The sequence below is a fragment of the Haplochromis burtoni genome, unplaced genomic scaffold (genome assembly GCF_018398535.1).
Source record: "Haplochromis burtoni strain Fernald_Lab_line unplaced genomic scaffold, NCSU_Asbu1 Contig_138, whole genome shotgun sequence".
NCBI classification, from domain to species: Eukaryota; Metazoa; Chordata; class Actinopteri; order Cichliformes; family Cichlidae; genus Haplochromis; species Haplochromis burtoni.
In genome coordinates this window covers 1027051-1050421 of record NW_024582499.1, presented here as the reverse complement: position 1 = coordinate 1050421, position 23371 = coordinate 1027051, and the positions used below count along the sequence as shown (strand labels likewise).

The following is a 23371-nucleotide window of genomic DNA, read 5'->3' as shown; positions in this document are numbered from 1 at the left end:
CACCTCAGAGGACGAGGAGCCAATGGCTGAAACATCCTCATCTTCACAGTGACTCTTGCAGGAGTGTCGATTATCCTATCACTCCAAAGAGCACATACAGGACATATCACATGTTAAACCTGAGAAATCTGGTAACAGCTTATTTTGAATTTGATGCCTTCACCTTGTGTTGCAACAATCTTCTTACTCGATTTTGGGTTTTAGCTGCTCACCAGTGAAGGACTTCCTTTCTTGTACTGTTTGCTTCATAACGCTGCAAAGCACCCAGACTACTTCCACTACACTAGTAATAATGCTGCTCAATAAGCTATTTAAAAAACATTTATTTATGTATTTCAGTTTAAAGAATTAAGTTTTTAAAATTTAATTAACCATGTATTTACAAAACGTGATTAAAAAGCCCAATGAGGACAACCACAAAACAAAAGGCTGTGAAAGTAACAATAATTCAGAGTCCTGGGTTGGAGCAACCTGTAACTCAACGCTTCCTTCAGCCGGCTCTTTGATTGTATTTCTGACCCCCCTGCTCTGAAACTTTTACATGTCATTCAGCATTAACGGCGCCTTCACAGCTGTGTAAAACAAACACTTGGACCGTTAGATTATAGAACATAAACCTAAACATTTAATTTTATTGCTGCACAGCAGCAGCTAAAAGGAGCCACGTGTGGAGCAGTCTATGTTTGTAGAGAAGACGAGCTTCTGATGTTTGAGACGTCGCAGTCTTCACCTGGAAGGTAAGAGTGACCGAGCAGAGCTGCGAGCCCGGATTCAGACCACCTGCTGACATCACGCCTCGTTAGATTCGGCTGTTTGCACAGTCTGTGATGTCACACTGTGCAACCTGAGAGACAAAGTTCAGGGAGCAAAAGCCCTGGCTTTTTCAGCCTAAAGAGCAAGATCTCCTCTGTCATCTGACCTTTGACCTGTGTCGATTGAGGGCCGTCTAAATCAAAAACAGCTTCTCTGTCATACATAGGAGTGACCTGAGATAAAGACAGCCGAGATTCGAGTTTATTAAAAGTTTTTAGTTACTTTAAAGAAATATAAAATATGCTTATAAAACTACGAGGGTTCGAATAAAACTACTTAGAAACTCCCGAAGCATTTAATTAATACTTATACAGAAAATTAACCTCTAGATATCTGAGGTGTGATTTCAGTTTAACTACTGTGGATGTTTTCATTTCGAGGTTAGAGCGACTGGTTTAACTCTCGTTCTTTCTGTCTTGTTTGTTTTTAAATGTCTCCAGTTCAGTCAGCAAACAGTAAAATAGTGCATAAGTGAGCATCAACCACATCATTTTCTGACTACTTTGAGTAAGCTTGCCTGGGCATGTGCAGCGATTTTGCAATCTTGGACTTTCCCTAATTTCTGTGATGTTCTGGCTTTTTGTCATCTGGGGACTTCCTCCGTCACCGGAGTCATGCTTGAGTCATGATTGCCCTCGTCTGTCCTCCTCATACTGAGTGACGCTCTCTGAGGATTGAGCTCTAATAGCTCACAGCTCCCCAATAAACATGTAATTTCATGTCCAGTTACTTATGACTCTCAGGTTTCTCTCCACAAGTTCCTTCTTATTATTGCGATGCTGGACGTCAACATTACTCGTGACCAAAATTTAAAAGAACGAGATCAGTGTATTTACAAGTAACCTTCAGGCTGCTCTAAACACAGTTTTTGTTTCCTATTCTTGTATACATGATAAAGAGATCGGAGAAGCCCCACCCACCTGCTGTGCAGCCCTTCTGTTTGTGAGTGGCAGCCAAACAGAGTAAGGTTATCTTAAAGGGAGAGGAGACCAATTTACTGCATCACAGCCCAGAAAATAAACATAAATAAGGACCTTTTTAAAACTTTGGATCATGAAAAGCTGCTCCAGTAGAGTCCAAGAGCAAAAACATGAGTTTGAACACAAACTAAGCAGAAGTGTAGCCAGAATGGGGTCAGTGGCACAGTGGTCATGTCCCAATGGGACTCTTTTGGGCAGAACCTGGACGGCACCCATGGCTCCAGGCTGAGGCCTTGAACTTTTTCTTAATAAGTTTGCTTAAATCACCATCAGACTGACCTTGAGAGACCTTACCAAGCAAGCGCTGCCACGACAGCACAGCTCCTCATGCGCCATACCATTTATTTTTATTTTGTAGATATTGGAGATAATAAACTATAATAATAATCTCTATCTATGGTGCAGTAATATTATACATAAAGCTATAGAGCAGTGTGAATAATCAAATCATTTCATTTTACTCAAAGTAGTCACAAATCAGAACTTCTCCTGGTTGACTCCAAATTATCGCTATCCAACTGTTTTTCTGTTACTATCAATAACTCGTCAGTTTCAATCTGTTTGGCGTCATTCTTGACAGTACATTATCCTTTGACTTGCACATCAATGATGTCACTCGCTCAGCATATTTGCAACTCTGTTACATCAATCGCCTCCGCTCCTTCCTCACTCAGCATGCCGCTGTCATTCTCATCCATGTAACTCACTCTTATTTGGCCTGCCACAAAAATCCATCAATAAGCTTCAACGTGTCCAGAACTCTGCTGCCCGTATTATTACTAGGACTCCCTCTACCACCGCATCACCCCTACCCCCTATGGCTCCCAGTTAAACTTTACATTAATTTTAAAATACTTCTTTATACATTTAAGGCCACTCATTCTCTCTCCCCACCATACCTTTCTGATTTGGTACAGATCTCCATCCCATCCCATCCCTCAGATCCTCCTCGTCTTGTCTTCTTTCTGTTCCTTCTTTTCGTCTTACTACCATGGGGGGCAGGGCTTTTAGTCGCTCTGCCCCTGACCTCGGAAACATCCCTTCATTCCCTCTTTTTAAGTCCACCCTCAAAACCCACCTGTTCAAGATGCCTACTCTATATAACTTCTCCATGCTCTTAAACTTTATTTTATTATTGTGTTTATTTCCTGTTTTTATGCCTGTCTTATTTGCTCTGTGCAGTGTCCTTGGGTGTTTTGAAAGGTGACTTTAAATAAAATGTATTATTATTATTATTTCAGCTACAACATTAAAGTAATATAGACATCAATTAATCAGTAATTGGGGGGGTCCTCGGTAACCCTAACCGGGCAGGGCGAAGTGGTCCAGCTTTTTCTTCATAGAGGGTCTTTTGAACCACACACAGAACCAGTTTACCTTGGAAGACGCCAAACAGAGAAACGATTGCAAACTTGTCCACCATGATAAAGTTTTGCTTCCCAGATGGGAATTTTTTATGAAATATTCTGAATTCCTGTGGAGGGAGCGGCGTTTACCTATTCCCGGTCCCCAACCCGTCCCACGGCACACGCCCCTGCCTTAAGGACAATATTTCTGCTTCACGCAGTTGGATGTCCACACCACCAGGCCAGAGGGGTGATACCAAAAGTCCAATGCTTTCAGGTTGAGGGCTAAAATCGAACCCATGATGACGTGATGGTGTTGTGGGTGAGTTTCAGAGTAAAAGAGTCTCATTGTTAAAGTTTAAATAAGTTGTGTACCAACAACACAAACTCTCACAAAGTGTACTCAAAATAAATAAAAGAGCTTCGTCTGTTTGGATCAAAGGTAAACTGATCAGAAAACTCACATCTCGTGACCTCCCGTTAACCTCCATGCGGGTAAAACCCCCGCTCTCTTATTGGCTGACGGTCGACCTGCAGACAGGTGAGGATGGCAGCTCGTGCTGACATGGTGCTGCTGCTGCTGAGTGGTTCGGTTCTGCTCGGACTCTCCGCCGGTCCCGGACACTCCTCTTCCTCCTCGGCTCCGGATTCTGAGCGCGGCAGGATGGAGCTGCGGCGCGTGCGCACCCTCGCGGCTCAGTCCCGGTACGGAGAGTGTTGGGCGCGAGCTCTGGAGCACCTGGACGCGAGCTGCAGGGACTTGACGTCGGAGAGCCAGAGCTTGATCGCGCTGCGGTTCACCCACTGTCACCTGAGCAGGTAACAACTGGAAAAACAGGTGTTTCCTCGCGCTGCTGTCCTGCACTGCGAGCCTTTATTAAATAATCCCGATCAAAATCATATTTTTGATTAGATTGCATCTAAAAGAAGCAGCTGGTGTTTGTAGCACTCTGCTATTTTCTGGGTTTGTATCTCCTATTCGCATTCGTTTACTTCCATCATGTGGCCGATTCAAGAGCTGCAGTACAGCTGGAAGAAAAAAAACGAGGGAAATCCCAGAACCGCTTGTAAATACCCTAAATTTTTATTTCTTCCCAACAGGCTAAATTTCTCTGTAAAGGGGGAGTACATATGTACTTTGATATGTTTGGATCTTCAGTTTGGGGTTCCTGGGTTCACTCGCTACTTCAAATTGTTTTAAGGTGGAAGCCTAAACCTAAACCTCAGCTCACCTCACTGACTAACCCAACCACCACTATCATTTAAAGCTGAGGCAGCAGTTTGCTCAAACCGTGGGTGTGTTACCAATGACCTGGCAGATGTTAAGAGGTAAACTTTTTCCTTTTATAAACAAATCAGAGACGTCTGTGCCCCAAACGAGGCCACAACCACTTCAAAAAGTACAACCCCCCCCCTTTATTTTGATCTTCTATAACATCAGACATCAAAGTGCTTCACAGGTGATGAGTCTTTCATGAATGATGAGTTTGGACTCAAAGTTTCAGTTTGTCAGACGGCATCATCTCCTTTCCTTTGATAAAAGATAGTCCATTGTATCCTCTGCTAAAGGAAGTAATGTAGGAGGCATCGAGTCACCTTTCCTTACAGGTTTAAACCAGCTGTCATCATGGCTGCCTCGCAGATACTTCAGTTTAACAATAACCTGTGTCTGTCCATCTGTCAGCTCAGGCAGGGATTTCCCAGCATGCCCTGAGGGGTCAGAGGTCAGCAGATGTACAGCTGGCATGGACACAGTGGCGTTTAACAGCTACACAGAGTTCTTCACACACACTCACTCCATGTGCCACTTCCTGCAGTCTGAGGCCTGGCAGCGCCAAGCAGAAAACACCATTTACAGGTGAGCAAGCACAGATGACATCATGCTGAGGTGAGGAAGTGCATGTGTGTGTGTAACAGATGTGTGTGCGTGTGTGTCAGGCTGACGGAGAGCTCGGCAGGTGTAGCCGAGCAGCTTCAGTCCACCAAGCTGATGGCTGAGGACCTGATCGAGGCCCAGAGTGCTGCCTTGCAGGCGCAGAAGGCGATCCTGTCCAATGGCGAGGAGCTCAGAGTCACACTCAGAGACTCAACACGGGGTAAACGCACACTGATGGCCTGAGACACACAGACACCTCTTCGAAATGTATCAAGCACCTGAAAGACTCACTTCCTCCGCCTCTCTCCACCTGTCCCCTGCTCAGGTCTGCGGTCGGTGTTCTCAGAGCTCAGCAGCACCTCGAGGGAGCAGCAGGTGGCGCTGTCCGAACTCTTCAACAGAGTTTCCTTTTTGCAGAGTTTCCTTCTGATGGAGACTCACAGCCTGAGCTCCTGCTGCTACAACGCCGCTGCCCTCTGCACCTCCTTCCTCATCACCTCCACCCCACGCTCCTCCAGAGCCAGGTAACGCCACCTCCCTTCCCCGCCTTTGCACAGAGCTGGGTTTTAACGTGTAACTGATAGTGTGTGTGTGTGTTTAGGTTGGTGTTGTTGAGTTTAGTATGTTTGAATTTCTACCTGGAGAGAAAGATCTACCAGTTTGTGCTGAGCTCTGATAATCCTGAGCACCAACACATGGTCAGTATGCTCACCTGAGCTTCACCGGATGCTTTAACCTTTGACCTGATGCACACATTCACACATTCATCACTCTTTCCTGCGTTCAGGAGCTGCTCACTGTGTACGTGAGTGCGTTGAGGCGATTCATGGTGTGTGTTGGAGTGTGTGTTCTGCTGGTGGTGTGTGTGCGCTACAGGGACCCGGTGCAGCAGAGTCTGCAGGTGCTGCAGCAGCTCAGAGAGACTCAGAGGAGCCTGCAGGAGGCGCTGCAGCATGCAGGTGAGTTCAGCCAGCATGCAGACACTTGGGAAAACTGTAGACTGTATACAAAAGATGGAAGTAGGCACTATGAGGGCCACCCAGGTTATTTCTGTGATTTCTTTATGAATGCATAACGGGACGTTGAGATCCAAAAAAGCCAACATGGTGGTGCTCGATTAGCTGTTGGTGGTGTCACAGTGGATGTCTCCAACCGGTTGGAGGTTTTCATAGATTCCAGTGAGTTTGACTGGCGCAGATAATTTACTGAAGAGAAAACTTTGTCTGCAGAGAGTTTAGGGGAGCGACGGAGGACGGCAGAGGACGATCAGCTTCCTGTGAAGGTGAGAACATCAGGAGACAGTTCAGGTGTATACACCTGCTAACAGAGGAGAGGTTACGCTCTGACTCCGTTCCACTGGTTCCAGATCAGCTGTGTCGTGTTTTCCAGATGAGATCAGAGAGCAGAAGAAGAGAGGAGATGCTGAGGAGGAAGGAGGAAAGAAGAGAAGAGGAAGACAAGGAAGACATATATCCCACCACCGGTGGCTCAGACCCATCGAACCTCTCGCACTTCGGTCAGTAGTTGTTGATCCATCCATCCATCCATCCATCCATCCATCCATCCATCCATCCATCCATCCATCTGCCAAAGGGCGAGAAAGTTGTCTTTGTCTGTGTTGTGTCAGGACTGAATCTGATTGCAGTTGGATTTGCAGTCTGCACACTCACAGAGGAAGGAAAATGGTTAATAAGTTCCGACTTTGTTCTTGGCCATTGTAGCATTGGTTCAGGCTCAGCTGATACACATCCAGCTGGCAGACGTCACATAAAGTGTGCCATTTAAGCTCCTCGGCAATCCTTCTGGTTTGCAAATACTGATGCAACAAAAGAATAAAATAACTCTAGTGTCACTGTAACGTGTACAGTGAAATTAAGTGCAATCAGGAGTGCAATGATCACTCGCAGCAATAATAAAAATAGTGTATAAATGATATTAAACTATATAAGAGATAAAGACAAAGGAGACAAAAACTATCTTTCTCCATTCTCCCAAATTACACAACTCGTTTAGTGCAAAGAGCACATTCATGAGGACACTTCAACACTGTCTGATGCTAACAGTGAGATTGATCCTTTATCATGTTATTATGTTGAATTTGTGTTTTTCCAGCAGCAGTAACTACGCAGGTTCCTCCAGAGTAGCGAGAGGACGTCCAGTGTTAATGATGTTCCTTTTTCTGTCCCACGGGAAAAGCACACACAGAACAGTATGTTTTAAATCTCTCGGCCTCTGGAAGATGTAGCGTCTCTGCGATGCCTTCTTAAACAGCTCTGTGGTGTTTATGGCCCAGCTCAGGTCGTCCTTGATCTAAACTCCCAGAAACTGGAAGTCTGTGACCCTCTCCACGGAGTTCCTGCTCGTTATTAAAGGCTTAATTATTGATTTATTTCATCCTGAAGTCGATGATCAGCTCTTTTGCCTGGGAGGTGTTCAGGAGCAAGTTGTTATCTCTGCACCACTGACTCTGTCTTCTGTTTATATCAAGAACAAAACTACTCGATTTATTAGCTGTTTGAAGTTGCGCTGTGGCTGTTGTGGCTCTTTGGTGTTGAAGCTTCTGTGTCTAAAACAGTGATGCGGGTGTAGATGTGCCTAAAACCATCCTTCTTGATGACCAGCAGGGGGCGAAATAATTCAGAAGTTGTATTGAAGTCTGTGTGAAAGTGAACCTAGAATCAGTTTAAGCTGAGTTTATCGTAACTGCTTTTGGTGTTACGTATGTCAGCTGTGACATCACAATAATCTATAATTAAAGAGTTAGTTTAGTCAATTAGCTTCAAACTTAAACAGTTTGAGTTTAATTAGCGAGATGCAGATGTGGCACAGCTGTCCACATGGTTTCTTCTTCTACGTCTTTTTGTGCTGCAGGTTGGAGCAGCGACAGCATCCTCAGCAGCACCGAGAACGCCTCATCAGTCGACTCCACCCTCAGGAACGGTTCCCACAACGCCTCAGTGCGTCAGAGTCCAGGCAGGCGTCCTCGTCGCTCATCCTCTCGCCGTCCTCGGTCTCCCCCCTCCTCCCCGCTGGTGTACAGCATCCTGGTGGAGGACAAACAGGTAGGGAGGGCTGATTATCGAGTATTAATCTGTATGGTTAAACAACCAAAATTCTTCAAAGCTAAATATTGATTCTGTAAACCCGGAAACTCACAGACGCAAACACGGACTGGGAAATATCGACGAGCTGTGAATCTGATCGATTAGAAACCAGAGTTTATGTCGCGTTTTATTTTCTCTTAAACATGACATCAACTATCAGAATATTTTGTTCACGTTCTGTGGGCCTGATTTGACTATTCTTATTCATTTTTTGATGTTTAGTGTTTTTACATTTTCTTTGGAAAAACATTTTGTTTTTGGACATTTTAGGAATATTGTGTGATGTAAACATTAGAAACATGATTTCCCTCCTTGTTGTGATGCTGACCTCTGCTCTCGCATCTCTTCTCCTGTCCGTCCTCCTCTTCATCACCACCCTGATGTTCAGCCTCGTTACAGCCTGAGGAGCAGAAGGTCGGACATTCACTGACTCATCATTTATGTTCTCGTTTTTCTACTGGAAACATAATTTTACTTATTTTTTTGTTTTTGTCTGTTTTCGTAAATTTAAATAAAATGTTTTTAGATTTAAAACAAGAAAACATGTCAAAGTGATGAGATGTAAAATGTCTGCTTTTGAAATGTTTTCTGAGATGAAGCTGATTGGAGTTTACGGCACACACGTTGTTTTTTGTTTTTTTGTTTTAGTGCATGTAAAAAATTGGCAAAGGTAGTTTCTGGTACGAAGGTTGTGTTGAACTTCAGAGTTCTGATAAACTCACATGTTGTGTCCCGAATCACATACTTTGTTACTTGTATTCACCGCTCTGAGTGCTTAAGTGCATCCAAACTGTCAAGTATGGCTACAGTTGCAGGAGCAACGGTCTAAGCTGAGGAGCCGAGACCTCGCTCCTCCCAGCCGTCTCCTCCAGCTCGTCTGAGGGGACAGTGAGGTGTTCACAAGGCAGCCGAGAGATCTAATCTCTCAGCGTGTCCTGGGTCCACAACAGAGACACCTCACCCCCCCATCCCCATTAGGACATGTCTGGAATACCTCACCTGGGTGGCACCTCGGAGGATTCTCGAACCACCTCATCTGGCTGCTGGCAGCTCTACTCTTCCTCTCCTGAACGAGCTCCTCATCTAGTCTCTAAGGTAGATGAGAGGGAAATCCACAGCTTTGTGATACTGCACTCATAACAGTAAAAAAACACTTGGTGTGGAGTGCAGTACCTTAGCCAACATGGTAAACAGGCAGAAACAGAAGCAATTTTCATCTGGTAGTAGATGAATATCTATTCTTTTCGGCAACACCGAGCATTACCAAACCAGCCAAGAGATGATCTCTCCAGTGTGTCCTGGCTGTGTGTCATTCACACGCTGCACCGCCATCCATACAGAGACACAGTAACAGCTACTGTTGGTCACACAAGAGAACCCCTGACATTACCCGGTCATAGTTTAGAGTGAATGGACATCATAGGGTGATCCACCTTCTTCTGGCAATTTTCATGGAGATGGTCAGTGGTTTGACTCCACATGCACGACACTGATGATGGAACCCATGTGTGTGCATGATGGGTAAAAAGCACTTAAAGCTTCAAGTTCCCAGTTAAGAGTCCAAAAAGACCAGATTCAGTCCTTTCAAGTGACGGGAGCTAAAACAGAGGCTTTCAGACGGAGCATGAGAAAAGAGGCCAGAGCAGCATATGCTGCAGAAAGATGATCAAGCAGGATATTTAAATATGTCAGCATGTCCCAGCAGGTGGCAGCAGATCTTTGCTCTGCCTGAAGAAAATGTTTTGACATATTGGGAGTCTGCTCCCGTCTGTGGACGGATCTTAAAACCACTGAAATGTGACCTTTGTTACGATCTCAGACTGAGGCTCCGAGCGCAGCAGGGACATGTGGAATGAAGGGTTGGAGCCCCCTGGTGGTTGAAAGCTGCTGCTCACATCATCCTGAAACTTGAATCTGTGCTTCTGTTAGAAAGAGAAAAAGCAGAGTCATGAGTGGTGGAGAGTAAGTGGAGGTCAGACTCTGGTGTTGGTAAAGGGGAAAAATTTAAAATATCCTGCTGGAATTTTTCTCCAAAGTTTTCCTTTTGCTTCAAATTTCAGCCTCAGAAAACAGAGAAAATGAGAACCAGACCACAGGGAGAGGAGAGAGGGAGGAGGGGAGCTGCTCTGGGATCAGATGTCTGGACGGAGGAGGAGGAGGAGGAGGAGTTGTGGTGTCGGTCTGCAGCTCAGATCAGACTTTCACACAAAAGCCTGGAGCTGCCGAGAGACGGCCAACCGACAGCCAGTCTGTCTGTCTGTCTGTTTGGACAAACTGACGCTGAAGAGAAAGAGCAAAAAGTCTTCAGAGGGAGTCAAACCAAAGCAGCAGGAGGAGCAGAAATCAGAAAAAGTGGAGGCACTCGAGCAGGAGGAGAGCTGAGTCTGCACATTCTGCTCTAAAGCTCCTACAGACGTGTTTGATTTCAGGTTTCTGGATCCTCAAAAGTTGTTCCTCAGCTTTATCTCGGAGGAGCTGGACTGACAGAAACCCTCAGTCGGCACACCCGGGGAAGGTTTTTAATCTGAAAACCACATCAGCCGGATTCCTCTGATTGTTTCTGCGGATACGTGACGTGGAGATGGAGGCACGGAGACTGGTAACGTTTAGATTCCTGAAAGAGTGACAAAGAGGAAAAGATGGGAGCGAGAGGGGGAGGATGAAGGAGGGTGAGACATTTTTGACCTCCACATGGCTTCAGCCAGAGAGCGAACCACCAGAGAGTCGCAGCTGAAGTTCATTTTCCTGAATGGAGAAAAGAGTGAAGCAGATAACCGATGCCGAGTGCGCCTGTGTGGATTTCTCTGAGAGCAAAACTGACTCTGAACAAGCAGAAAGTGACTGATTCAAAAACAAACACTCATATTTTAAAATAAAAAGAAAAAAGAGAAGGAAAAATCTCATGAGAGTGGAGAATGAACTGAATAAACCCTGACCTGCGTACAGGTGTGCAGTGTGCAGGCATGCAGCTGAACCGACCTCGCAGCACTCTGCTCAGCCTCCCTGCTCCTCCTGCTCCCTCCTTCTCCAGTCAGTTCAGCACCATGAGGTTCTCCTACCACCTCAACACGCCACCACATGGCAGCCGCAGCGCCACCTGCAGGACAGGTGAGTGCACTGCAGCTTTTGTGTATTTGTTTAAAGGCACTTACTGTGAATGTATGTGTTTTTAAAATGTTTGAAAGCTTCCAGATTTAACCACAGCTCTGTCTGCATGTTGTGTTATTGAGCAATGAGCTGAAGTTAAACTAGGGCTGGGCTGTACTTTCATGTAATGCCAGACTGTACCACAAGATGGTGCAGCGATTCACCGTAACCTTTACAGGTGAGTCATCATAAACATTGTTTAAAGTGGCAAATGCCAAAGCCTCTTAAGGAAATGGAGGAAAAAGTAAAAAGAAATGTCAAAAGAATAGAAGGGGAAAAAAAACAACACATCTGTAAACACATCTGGTAAAATGCTGCCCCCTGGAGCAGCATCTTATTTGACGCATTCTGCAGAGGGTAATTACAAAAAGTGCCTTTAACTCAGCAGAAATTGCACATTTTTATAGGGATGGTGTCGGCAGCTGGTTCCGAGAAGATAAAATATCTGGAATTTTTAAAGTGCTGTGCAGAAGTCTTGCGTCGGCCTCATTTCTTCACATTTTGCTTCCAGTGAGCCAAAATTTCTTCCTTGTAGTTTAAAAAAAGTGGTTCTGGACAGTACTTCTCCAGGCTTTCTGAAAGTATTTAAAACTTTTTCCTTTGGACTTTCTCAGTTATTTGCAGTCGGATCCTTGTACCTGACCAGTTTCAGAGGCTGTTTGTTTGTGGAACCACTTAACGCTGACCTGTGACTCATTCAAGCATAAAAAGTCACCAATTCAATGGACGAACCAGTGATGTGTCTACACATCAGCATTGTTGGGATCATTACTCAAGCCATTATACATTACTTATTACTTTTCTTAAAAGTAATGCAGTACTTTAATTACTCACTGGGGAAAGTAATTTGTTACATTACTTTCCAGTTTCTCCGTAAAATGACCTGAATTGTGTCATAATCAGCACTTAACAATATAAACCTTTGGCTGCCGTCACGTGTCCTAATAAGGACACGCATAAGCGCTTCCTCTTAGTATTTAGGTATGAACGCAAAGCAAAGATGAAAACCTTCACAAAGAAACTTAGATGAGATCGCCATGGTGCTTCTCCTGTAGAAACATTAACAGGTACAAACGGAGTCTGCAGACTGACTCCTCATCAGTTTGTTACCTGTTGAAGTTCAGGGTCTGGCTCCAACACATTACACCAAATTCTGCAAATTTTTGAAATATTTTTCTCTGCCTGTCACAAGAACAGTTTGTTTGCATTTATTAAAAAAACCCCAAAGATAACACATCTGAGAGGCACAAAATAATATTTTTGCACCAACAAGGTGATTCACAAAGCGCTAAATTACCACGGCGTCCTTAGTGTTTGGTGGGGCTTCTGCTCCTGAGATGACCATATTAGGTATATGTCATCTCTGTGACATCACACAGGTCTGCTGTCAGAAGCCTGAGTGTTTGTCTCTTTGTCATTTAAACTTGAGCCATGGCTGTAGAGACTCACTGAATGGCCACTGAAAGCAGGATGAAGTTATTTAACCTTCATCGCTGCTGCCCGCAGTGAAAGTTACAGTCATGGTGGTGATTGGTGCGATGCTGCGGCTGGTCTCTGCAGCTCCATGTCCTGCCTCTACTTTCATTTTTCTGCTCGTCTGTTTAAACAAACAGAAACATAAAAGCTCTAATCCCTGAGCAGCAAAAGTATGACAGTTTGCTTTTATTTTTAAACATAAAGCAGCACACTCTGAAAGCCGTCACAATTAAATATCCATCATATGTTGTAGATCATCCATTCATCCATCTATTTTCTGCCATTTATCCGGGTACGGGCAGCAGTCTAATGGGGAAGCCCAGACTTCCTTCACCCCTGCCACCTCTTCCAGCTCATCCAGTGGGACACAGTTATTCCCAAACCAGCAGAGAGACATAATCTCTCCAGCATGTCCTGGGTCTGCCCCGGCCTCCATGTGGGAGGCGTCCAGGAACTAGCTTATATTCTGTGCAGTTATGCTGTCCTGCAGCTGGTGCAACATTTATAGTTCAGTATTTTTATTTTATACTTATCTGTGTTTTCCTTGTCATGCACCATGTGAAGTTTTTCGGATAGTCTCGCAACAGAATCTGTTTCTGCATACGAATCTTCATGTATCTGGTCTGATATGAGCTGATTAACAATATTCTGGGTTAGGCATTAAACCCACGTGGTTAGGTTAGAGAAATATCATGTTTTGGGTTAAAATACAACTGTTGCCACACTATGCAAAGCGATCCGTATCCAGTGAGCCGCTCTGCACTCTCTGGCGGGTCGTTCTGGTGCCCAGACCGCATGTTTGACACCCCCTCTCTCAGGCTGTGTTTGCTTTGCTGCCTCGTTATCTGGGAGCTGATTTGATTGTATTATTGATTGTTTGCTTTATGAAACTTGCCCATGAACAACCCACCAAAGCAGCATGTGGTTCGTGCTCAGGTCTTTGGGATTCCAGAGGTTTGTGGCTGAAGGTCAGAGAGACATAGTTCATTACATTAGACTCAATCTAATTAAACGTGACGCTCGCTCGCTCGCTCGCTCTCTGGTGAAGCTGAGGTCAGACAGGTCACATGACACCTCCACGTTTAGCTTCAGTGGTTGAAAGCTGTCATGTGGTGCTGTTTGTAGAATAATTGAATCAGGGGAACAGAACCACAGCAACTCAGCGTGTCAACTGTTTTCTGTATCGCTCTGAGGACACGGGTCCAGTCCTTAATCTGGGCCTCTCCTGAGACTTCAGGCCTGACTTTGGGGGGTTAGAGCCAGGTTCAGGCTTAGTGGGATGACTGAGAGTCCACACAAAGATGGGAAGTATCCTAAGGGTTCCCACAGGTCCAGATCCGGTCTGATGAACCCCGTTTAGGGTCCCAGAGTTGCTGCAGTAGCTGTTGCAGAGCTAATGCGGAACTCATCGCTAAAGTAATGACTCATTCTGCTGTCAGACGATCATGAGAGATTTTCCCAGCAGTGGTGAAGGGATGCAGCAGCTGCACTCTGAGGGAATACTTCATGTTTAGAGCACAACATCTGCAGAAACTTGCATGAATCAAACAAACCTGCTGTTGCAATCTGGAGTCGTGGCTGCGCTTTTATTTTCCTAAATGAATTTACGTGTGTCACTGCAAACGCGGTTGAAACAGCAGCGTTATGTCTGTGAAAGGTGGTCGCAGCGTGGTGGCGAAATCTGAACCGTGGATGATGTTGACGTTTTCACGTAGAAGGTCAAATCTTCTCTTACTAAGTGAGAAATCTCTGTCAGATCATTGGTTACAGTGTACACAGACATTGATGTACATGTAAAGAATAATTCGTTGCGTGGACTGTGACAACTATCACCTTCCTTTGATGTCACGAAAACCATGAAAGAGTTCTCAAACACAAAGTTTTTGTTTCTGGAAATGTTTCTACAGACAAACACATCCGAGAAGTACGTCAAGCAGATACTGTCTCTAAGTTTTTAACAAAATTATTTTAACCGTCTATCTAACGAAGACCGCCAGCTGATGGTTCTTTAATGTTGAAATGCATGCTGGGTATGAGGCAGCAATAAGACGGCTAGGGTTAGGGTTAGGACCTCCTGATAGTGATACTGTGAGACAGTTAAAATACTTGGAGCTGTAATCAGTGAGGAAATCACTGGATCAGCTGAAGATGACATGGAAAGATTACACGATTTCAGCAAAGTGTCATCTCCATCTCATCTTATCCCTTCAAACTCTGGACCTGCGCATCACAACTTCCTGTATGATCATTCGCATCTCAAACGCATCACAAACCAGAAGCAGTCTGAGAGCGTGCAGCTAACGCCAGTATATACTTTTAATGGAATAGGGTTATATTTTTTTAAATGTAATCTAACCCAGCGGTCCCCAAACCAACACGGAATATGTCAGACAATATTTTCACAGACTGGCCTTAAAGATGTTGTGGATAAATACAACAAACCAGTACAGGTACCAAAAAACAGAGGATTTATTCATAACACACAGGAAAAGACCCAGGGAAACTGAGTTAACGACAAATACGATTAAAAAAAAAAATCATGATAAAAACCCTGAAAACCATAAATTTCACACCGGAGCCTCAACTCTTGCGGCCCGGTACCAAACGACTAACAGACCGGTACCGGCCCGGGGTTTGGGGACCGCTGACCTAAGCGGTTTGGAGTGCAGTTATTTTTAAAGAAGTGCAAAATATTGGATTTTGTTTGTTATGTTTAAACCCATTTTAATCCTGTAATGCAAACTGTATTATATTTGATATCAGCTTTTGGGAGTTTTTCAGATCTCTGCATTATCAGTGTGATTTATTTATTTTTTACTTAAAAAACCCTGAAAAACTGCACAAAAATACCAAAGATTTAAATGAAGTCTCATGTATGCAAATGTGATTATTTTTCCAGTGTTCAGAGTGTTAAATAAAGTCTCCAGTTTTATATTTTTCTGACAGTTATTTAATGGTTCAGGCTTCATAGTTTTGAGTTTAATTTTTTTTTTTCATTTATGTGGGTATAGTACGCGTGTAGTAATAAATATCATGTTTAAAGAGTTTGTGTTTAGTTTTCTAAAAAGAAAAAAAAGAAACCGTTTTAATAAAAAACTCAGCGTTTTTATCACTTTGATCTTCGGACCAGTCTGTTGACCTTTACAGAGAGATCAGAGGTCAAATATGATGTGATACTTTACACCTTCATGCAGTACTGTCACTAACTGTATGTATTATTGTACGGTTTACCTTACAATATAAAGCGCCTTGAGGTGACTGTTGTGATTTGGTGCTGTAGAAATAAATAAAATTGAATTGAAATTAAATGTTCACAATACAAAACAAACTTTTAACCATCATAGTTTCTAAGTTTTATGACTTTTTGTCCATTTCTGACCAATAAGTCATGAAGTTGAGCTCGAAGACTTTGGTGTATGTGAGCCATATTTAATGGACTGATAACGCGACTCCGCTCTGCAGTCCACCAAAGTTGTTTTTTTTTTGTGGTGGTGTTGTAGTGTTGTATACCTGTTCACTATTATTATGTTTTAATTTGCGTGCAGCTCTCCTGCTCTTCCAGCGCTTTAGGCTTCGGCTCGTTGGGTTAGGTTTGGGTTTTGATTCCTGATTTTACTTTATCATTTTATTCATTTTGAGCTTCAGTTGTTGGATTTTAGATTAGGGTTAGTTTTCTTTCATGTCCCGTGTTGGTTTTACTTCCTGTGTCTGATTACTTGATTGTCTTCTCCTGTTGTTACCCAACACTTCTTCTTGTATTCATAGTCCTTTCGTTCTTTTGCCAGAGCTTCTGTTTATGTCCAGTCCTCTGTATTCCTGAGTTTTATGTTTATTCTCTGGGTCATTTCGGGGGTTTTGGGGGCCGATTAAAACCTGTAACTTGTCTGAGAATATTCAAGGCCTTTAGTTCAGACTGAGCAGGCTGCCGTCTTTGCTCACACATCACATACGTCAGGCCTGATCTGCCAGTCACGGCAAAGAAATGAGCTTCAAAAGGAGAACAAAGTGTTTGTTCGTGTGTCTCCGAGGTTCATGTCACCACTCCTGTTCATTAGTCAAAGTGTTGAAGTTTGGCGTGAGCGAGCGAGACGGGAAACCACAGACAACGTGGCAGAGAAAGAGTGGCTGAGGGTCGTTATCCCCCCCCCTCCTCTCTTTTCTGTAAAGTTGGATTCAAATAAGCATGAAAAAGGGATCAAAGAGAACAGAGGAGGTCAGAGTAGCTGATCTGGTGCTTTTTCTGTGAAAGGTCTGTCAAAAAACAAACTTTCCTCAAACATTTGTAAATGTGGAATTTATAATTCATAAAAAAAGAAAAGTTACTGCTTTTACCGTCTGTGATGGTTGTGTCTCAGACCACAAACGCACGTACGTTCCAGTGACGCTGCCATCTAGTGGCTCAAATAATGATGATAGGAGTAAAGATAAAATGCTTGTCTGCAATGTTTGAGGGCTTTTTTAATACCAGGAACCAGCAGGACCTTCAAGGTACAAATGAAGTGTAAAGTCTAAAATGTTTGTCTGCATGGGTCTGAGTTTCCTTACTAGTGCACACATTTTCCTCTCAAGGTTTTTTTTTTTTTTTAAATTATTGTTTTTAAACGGTCTCTAATTTTAGCGTGGGAAGCAGTGTGTGCCTCGTTTAGGCCTTCCTTACTTTGTGCCTTCGCCGCCGTTGTGAATGAGGCCCCTGCAGCTGATTTCCTCCATCAGCACGAGGATCAGTGGCGGCTGGAGAAGAGAAGCAGCTGATGTTACCTGCAGGCTTTAACGTGGACAGGAATAGTTCCTCCAGATATGAGGCTTTACACAGCAGACAGTGTTAGTGTCAGTATTACAGCTTGTGTGTGTTTAACATAGCTTAGTGCAAAGACTGGGAGCAGGAGGAAACTCCTAGCTTGGTTCTGTCCACTTCCTGCAGCATCACTGAACTGCTACTGACACTGAAGACTGCGGTTGATGTGCTGGAACGATTTCTTGTATAATGACGGATGGATACACTGAAGCTGGACCAGAATCAGCTGATTGGGGAAAGCTTGTTATATACACAGACAGATGAACATGTTGGTATCTGTCACATGCATGTTAGTAAGTGAAGACAGAGCAGTGATCTGTGTCCCTCTGCAGCTTCACTGCAGACAGTTTAAATGTTAAGCACGCCCCCCCTCCTGACATGCCTCACAACAGGACGTGTGCAGGCAGATATGAGCAGATATGAATGAAGAGCTGAAGGTTAAAAATACATCAAGGTGTGTGTGTGTGTGAGTGAGTGTGTGTGTGTGTGTGTGTGTGAGAGTGTGTGCGTGCGTGCGTCGGTGTGTGTGTGTGTGTGTGTGTGTGGTGGTGTGTGTGTGTGAGGGTGGGGGTGTGTGTGTGCGTGTGTGTGGTGTGTGCGTGCGTGCGTGCGCGTGCGTGCGTGTGTGTGTGTGCGTGTGTGTGCGTGTGTGTGTGTGTGTGTGCTGTGTGTGCGTGTGTGTGTGCGTGTGTGTGTGTGCGTGTGTGTGTGTGGGTGTGTGCGTGTGTGTGTGTGTGTCAGTACAAGTAACGTTGCGGGGACCTATGTTAAGTTGATACCTTGTGGGGGACACAGAGTCTAGGCTTCACTTTGGGACGCTGTCTGAGGCTCTACACCTGGATTCAGGGTGGAAAACAGTTTCCTGGAAGTGCATCATGACACCGCAAGTCCTCACACAGTTAAAAACGAACATTTTTATGAACCAACAAGAGTTTGTTAATGAAATACTGAAAGCTGCAGGTAGAACTGAGATTGATACGACAGTTTGTACTTTCCTTTGGGTTTTTTCTGTTTGTTTTTTTTAGTGTTGCCTACAACGGTTTCTCCTGAAAAGAAAAAGAAAGTGATTCTTTTGTCTGCTGCAAGCATGTGGGTGCTTTAAAGTACAAGGACACCCAGTTAGCATTAGAAACTCTACATGTATAAGACAAGAGTCCAAGTATATCTCCTTCACATCCTTAGTTGTCACAGTACATGAAAATTATGTGATGTTTTGTAGTAGATTTAGTAACTAAGACTCCTGGATCATTCTAATGTTAATAAAGCCACTATCTTTCTTTAACACATATTGTGCAAAACCATGTACAGCATAAAACATGGACGTAACTTCCATGCTGAAAAAACCAAGCCAGTGCAGAAGTGCCTTACATCGTGATTCTGTCTGAAAGCCACCAGACGACGACGGCTGTCGTTGCACAAAGACCTCTGGCTTTATAGAAGTCTAGTGGAAAACAGCTTTTAATTTTGACCTCTGTAAACACTTTCATGTTGAGTTTATGGGTTCAGTGACATGTTTATGGGTCTCATTTAATAAATAAATAACTTAATTTTCTAAATATTGGTTATGCTAGGTTTCAGAATCGAGGGTTATCTGTGGAATTACATGAAACTGCACAAGTTGTTAGCCAGTTTGTGTGTCCAACATGGCTGTAACAGAAATGCTAATCTGAAGGCTTCTGAAAGCAATGGGTGACATCAAGGTAGCTACACCCATCTGTTGTACAGTCTGTGCACAGCAGTGCTCTTAGCTTCATAAAAAGAAATCTAGAGCATCCATAACAGCTTCAAAATGTGTATATAATCTAAAAGTTGCTAAACTGAGGTCATATAAAGCAGTTCTTTCATATTATATTGAGTTCATAGGTCTGCATACTGAGTGAACTAGACAAGTATTGCCCACAATTTTCAAGCAGTGACATTACATGCATTTTATTAAGTGAAATTTTAAGTGAAGCCAACTTCTAATTTTTTTACAGTGTACTGTGAACATCATCAGTTATTTTTGCCTCTGCATGATTCTTCTGTTCCTCCACTTTAATGATTTTGTCAGATTTTAACTTTTCTGCTGATCACACACAGTTTGACATGCAGAAACAAACTGTTCAGTTAAACAGGGAAAAGGGACTTACTGTTGTTTCTATCAGTGTGGAAAACATTTTTATGGTCTTTATTCAGTTTTACTTTTGTCTACTTTTAGTTCTGTGGTTGTTTTTTTCCCCTCTGGCTTCTCAAGTTTCTACTTCATGCTTGTGCTGCTGGAACGTCGTCTGCTCTTTATTCTTTCATCTGCTCGTATTCTGGCTTTGGTATTTCTGCTGTTTCTATTGATTTTTGTCATTTTTTTATTTGTACTTTGAGCTTTTTTTGTTGACACCGTTTCTATTTTTGCTGATGTTTCTAATCTTTCTACATTTACTTCAACTGTTTTTATTGATTGTTACTTTTTTCTGCTGTTGTTTACATTGTTTCTACTTATATTTCCTGCTGTTTATCTTTCTTGCGCTGTTGTTTCTAATGTTTCTACTTATGTCTGATTGTGCTGTTTCTACTACTTATATTTTATACTGCTTCTACTTATTGTGTTGTAATTTCTGCTTTTTATTTGAACTGTTTCTGTTTATTGTAATCTAGTATTTCTAAATATATCAGCCTCGTGTTAAATCTAGTAATTTTGCTGTCATTTCATTTGATTTAGTATTTCTACTTTTATTTATGTTATCTTTCACTATTTGCTGTTATTTCTGCTATTTCTACTTTTTCTGTTGGTGATATTATTCCCGCTTTCTAGTATCTCTACTCTTAATTAAACAATTTCTATTGACTGCACTGTTATTTCAAGTGTTTCTACTTTTAGAAACTGTAGTGGTTCATGCTAGTTCACATCCGCCATCGACCAGTGTTACATATACCCCCCCCCCCCCACTTCCTGGTCTTGGCTCTTTACTTTCAGCTGTTTTATAAAAGCCCCCCCCCCAAAGAAAATAGAAATAAATAAGTGTGTCAGCTGTTCCATTGCTTGAGCTTTAAAGCAGCTGAATGCTCTCTGTCCATTCATCTGTCCTTGGGGGCATGGATGAGGGAACTGGAGTCTCTGTAGGTCACCGGGTCGTCCACTGCTGCTGCGGGGGAGGGGAGGTGTGTTAGTGTGTGAGGTCAGAGGTCAGTCTGTAGCTTTATCTCCTCACTTGCCAGAAAATAACAGGGTGTGTTTGATATTTTTTTCTCCTCTCTGATGTGTGTTTGGGTGCATTTGTCTTTCAGCCTCCACAGACGGGTGGAGATTAACTGTCTCGAGGCACATTAACCTGAGGGTGTGTTTGATTTGTTACTCTAGAGCTGTGACTCTCCTCCTCTGTCCTCCTCAGTAAGTAGGGTGTGTTTGTTTTATGTAACACCGATGTGGGTGTGCTGTTTTAAGCTTAGTCCCAGAAGACCCGGGGGGGTACATCCTTTTCGATCAGCCTGTTTGTCTGTCCGTGTGTCAGCAGCTTAATAACAGGGGTGTGTTTGTTTTTGTTTATCATCCAGTGACCTCGCTGTGGGGTTGAGTTAGATCAACTCTTTGTTGGTCAGGATTACTTGTTTTATTAAGCGAAAACAGACAGAGGAACAGGATGGAGGAATTTACTTCAAAAACATGCTAATTTCAGCTTGTTTTCTCCTCTCTGCAGCCCTTGTGGGTGCATACACTGAGTTGAGCTCTCAGTGATTCATTTCCTGTCCTCCCCCTCCTTCTTAAAGACAAACCTGGATTAAAAAAAAACAAAAAAAAAAAACAGAAGCAACCTACACTTTTTAGTTAAACTAGTTATGTTCAAAGTTTATGAGATGACAGCAGACTTAAATTTGCTGTCGTTTGGGGGGCGATGCATTTCCCAGGTGTTCTACCCAATCAGATTACAGATCATTTGTTTATGTATCCAATCAGCTGATCTGTACTTGAGCTTGCAAAGCCACATATCTTACATCGTACCTCGGCATAAAGGGATGCACATACATAAAGAGACTTGCAGTCACATAGAAACCACTGTTTCCATTGGTTACTACATGAAGGGGTGTGTCTTAACACAAACCACAATTTATTTTTTTTTGCCACCTAAACCTAAAAAGTTGTTTTTTTTCTGCAAGTAAAAGTAAAAAGAAAATACATGATGACACCAAAGTGCAACACACACAAGACATTGATGGTTTTGTTTTTTTAAAGCTACTCCTTCCAATCCATCCAGCATCTTAATGCACTTTGTAGGTCTGCGAATCAGGACTTTTACCCTTCAGTGAATAATATTGACACAACGGTGTTGGAGCTACATCAGAGCACCACCACCAAAGGACACCTGGGCACATAAGGGTTAGGTGCAGGTATCTGTATTATGGACCAGGATGAGAATGCATTGGCAAATGAGGAGAGTCCACTACAACACAGCATCTCTGGAAGCTCTTGAAAAATGTTAAGCTAGCTGCTGTTGATCTAAATCATCAAAACTTTAGCATCTTGTTGTAATGTAAAGATAAAGTTTAGAGGTGCTCTGAAAGTCTCTGGTGTCTCTCCAGACAGTGAAACTACGTGTGGTGGAAATGCTTGTTATTAATAAAAAATGTAAACACAAATTGATTTATGCAGTGAAAATGCCTCCATAAAACAAAATGTAACATTTAAGGGTGAAATTATGTGACTTCCTCAGAATTCTTAAACACTGATGACATACTGGTCCATTAAATTAAAGTTAAGATGATGAATGTTATATGTATGGAAAAAACCAAAGTATCTAATTGGATTCCACTCACAGATTAATTTGAACTCTCAGAAAAATAAAAATAATTAATTTGTGATCATGCAAAATTGTGTGTGGGAAATCTTATTTAGCCAAACATAAGTTTTACTGTTTTTTTTCCCCCCCACAAAATGTTGAGTTTTCTCAGAGTTTTCTTTTTTTACACTGCAGTTAGACCCTGCAGGACCGTCTTCCCCTGAGCATGAACTCTGCTGATTTTCCGCCTGAGTATTTCCAGGTGTTTTTCTCAGCAGATGTTTAAATGCCACATAAATGCTTTAGTGTCTCCAGGGGAAGCAGTGTGACTAAAGACTAAATGTTTGTGTCGTTTAGATCTGAAGGCTACAAATTTGTTTTTGTTTTTTGAAAGCAGGTTTTATATTTCTGCTTATGAATTAATAATTATGTATCTGCTTCACGTGTGCTACCAAAATATTAAATAATAATAAAATATATTCATCTATGTGAAGTTTAAATAATTAAACTTCACATAGATGAATTGTGTAAATTAGAAATGATAAAGAACCTAAACGTGAACCCTGAGGTATTCCAGATTTTACACACTGCTGTCTGTATGCAGCCATGATTCATTTAAATAATTTTTAGTTCTTTTTCACAGTAATGTTTTATTTTTTATGTATATATGATATCAAAAATAAAATTAAAATAAATAACACATTTTTAAAGAAACCACTCCTCCCAACCTGAACTTGTGAAAATAGATTCCTCAACAAGTCTCCCCACAAAAGATATACAAGAAAAATATCCAAATTCAACATAAATACACAAGATTTTTTTTTTGTTACAATTTGGAAAAGATACAAAAAAAAAGAAATCACTGTGTGATTTTGTTCCATATCCTGTTCTGAAACTTCTACACTTGATGATAAATCTGTGATCTGTGTTTAAAGAGGTTAATGAAGTAAAATCTACAAAGAGCTACGGGGATACAAGGTTCACCAGACCAGTGAATCCCAGAAATCTGTAAAACATCGAAAACTGTCCACTGCAAGTTTTCTTTGGGTTTTATTTTATATTCACTGGGTTTTTGCATTTCTTCTG

The 23371-nt window shown here is 42.6% G+C and overlaps 2 protein-coding genes across 2 annotated transcripts in view; both read left to right on the top strand.

Annotated features, from left to right (window-relative positions):
* Positions 1–81: 81 nt before the first annotated feature.
* LOC102300940 lies at positions 82–10998 on the top strand. The gene is made up of 10 exons (XM_005931112.3): positions 82–3958; positions 4824–4997; positions 5078–5235; positions 5341–5539; positions 5617–5713; positions 5803–5974; positions 6245–6297; positions 6405–6531; positions 7887–8077; positions 8508–10998. Exons 1-10 carry the CDS (start codon positions 3687–3689, stop codon positions 8547–8549), a joined length of 1485 nt encoding a protein of 494 aa, XP_005931174.1. The 5' UTR covers positions 82–3686; the 3' UTR covers positions 8550–10998.
* Positions 10334–23371, top strand: part of fgd1 (FYVE, RhoGEF and PH domain containing 1) — a 37436-nt gene continuing 24398 nt past the window's right edge. The window contains exon 1 of the mRNA XM_014336437.2: positions 10334–11227. Coding sequence (XP_014191923.1) covers positions 11083–11227 — 145 coding nt within the window. The 5' untranslated portion in view covers positions 10334–11082. The remainder of the gene's footprint in view (positions 11228–23371) is intronic.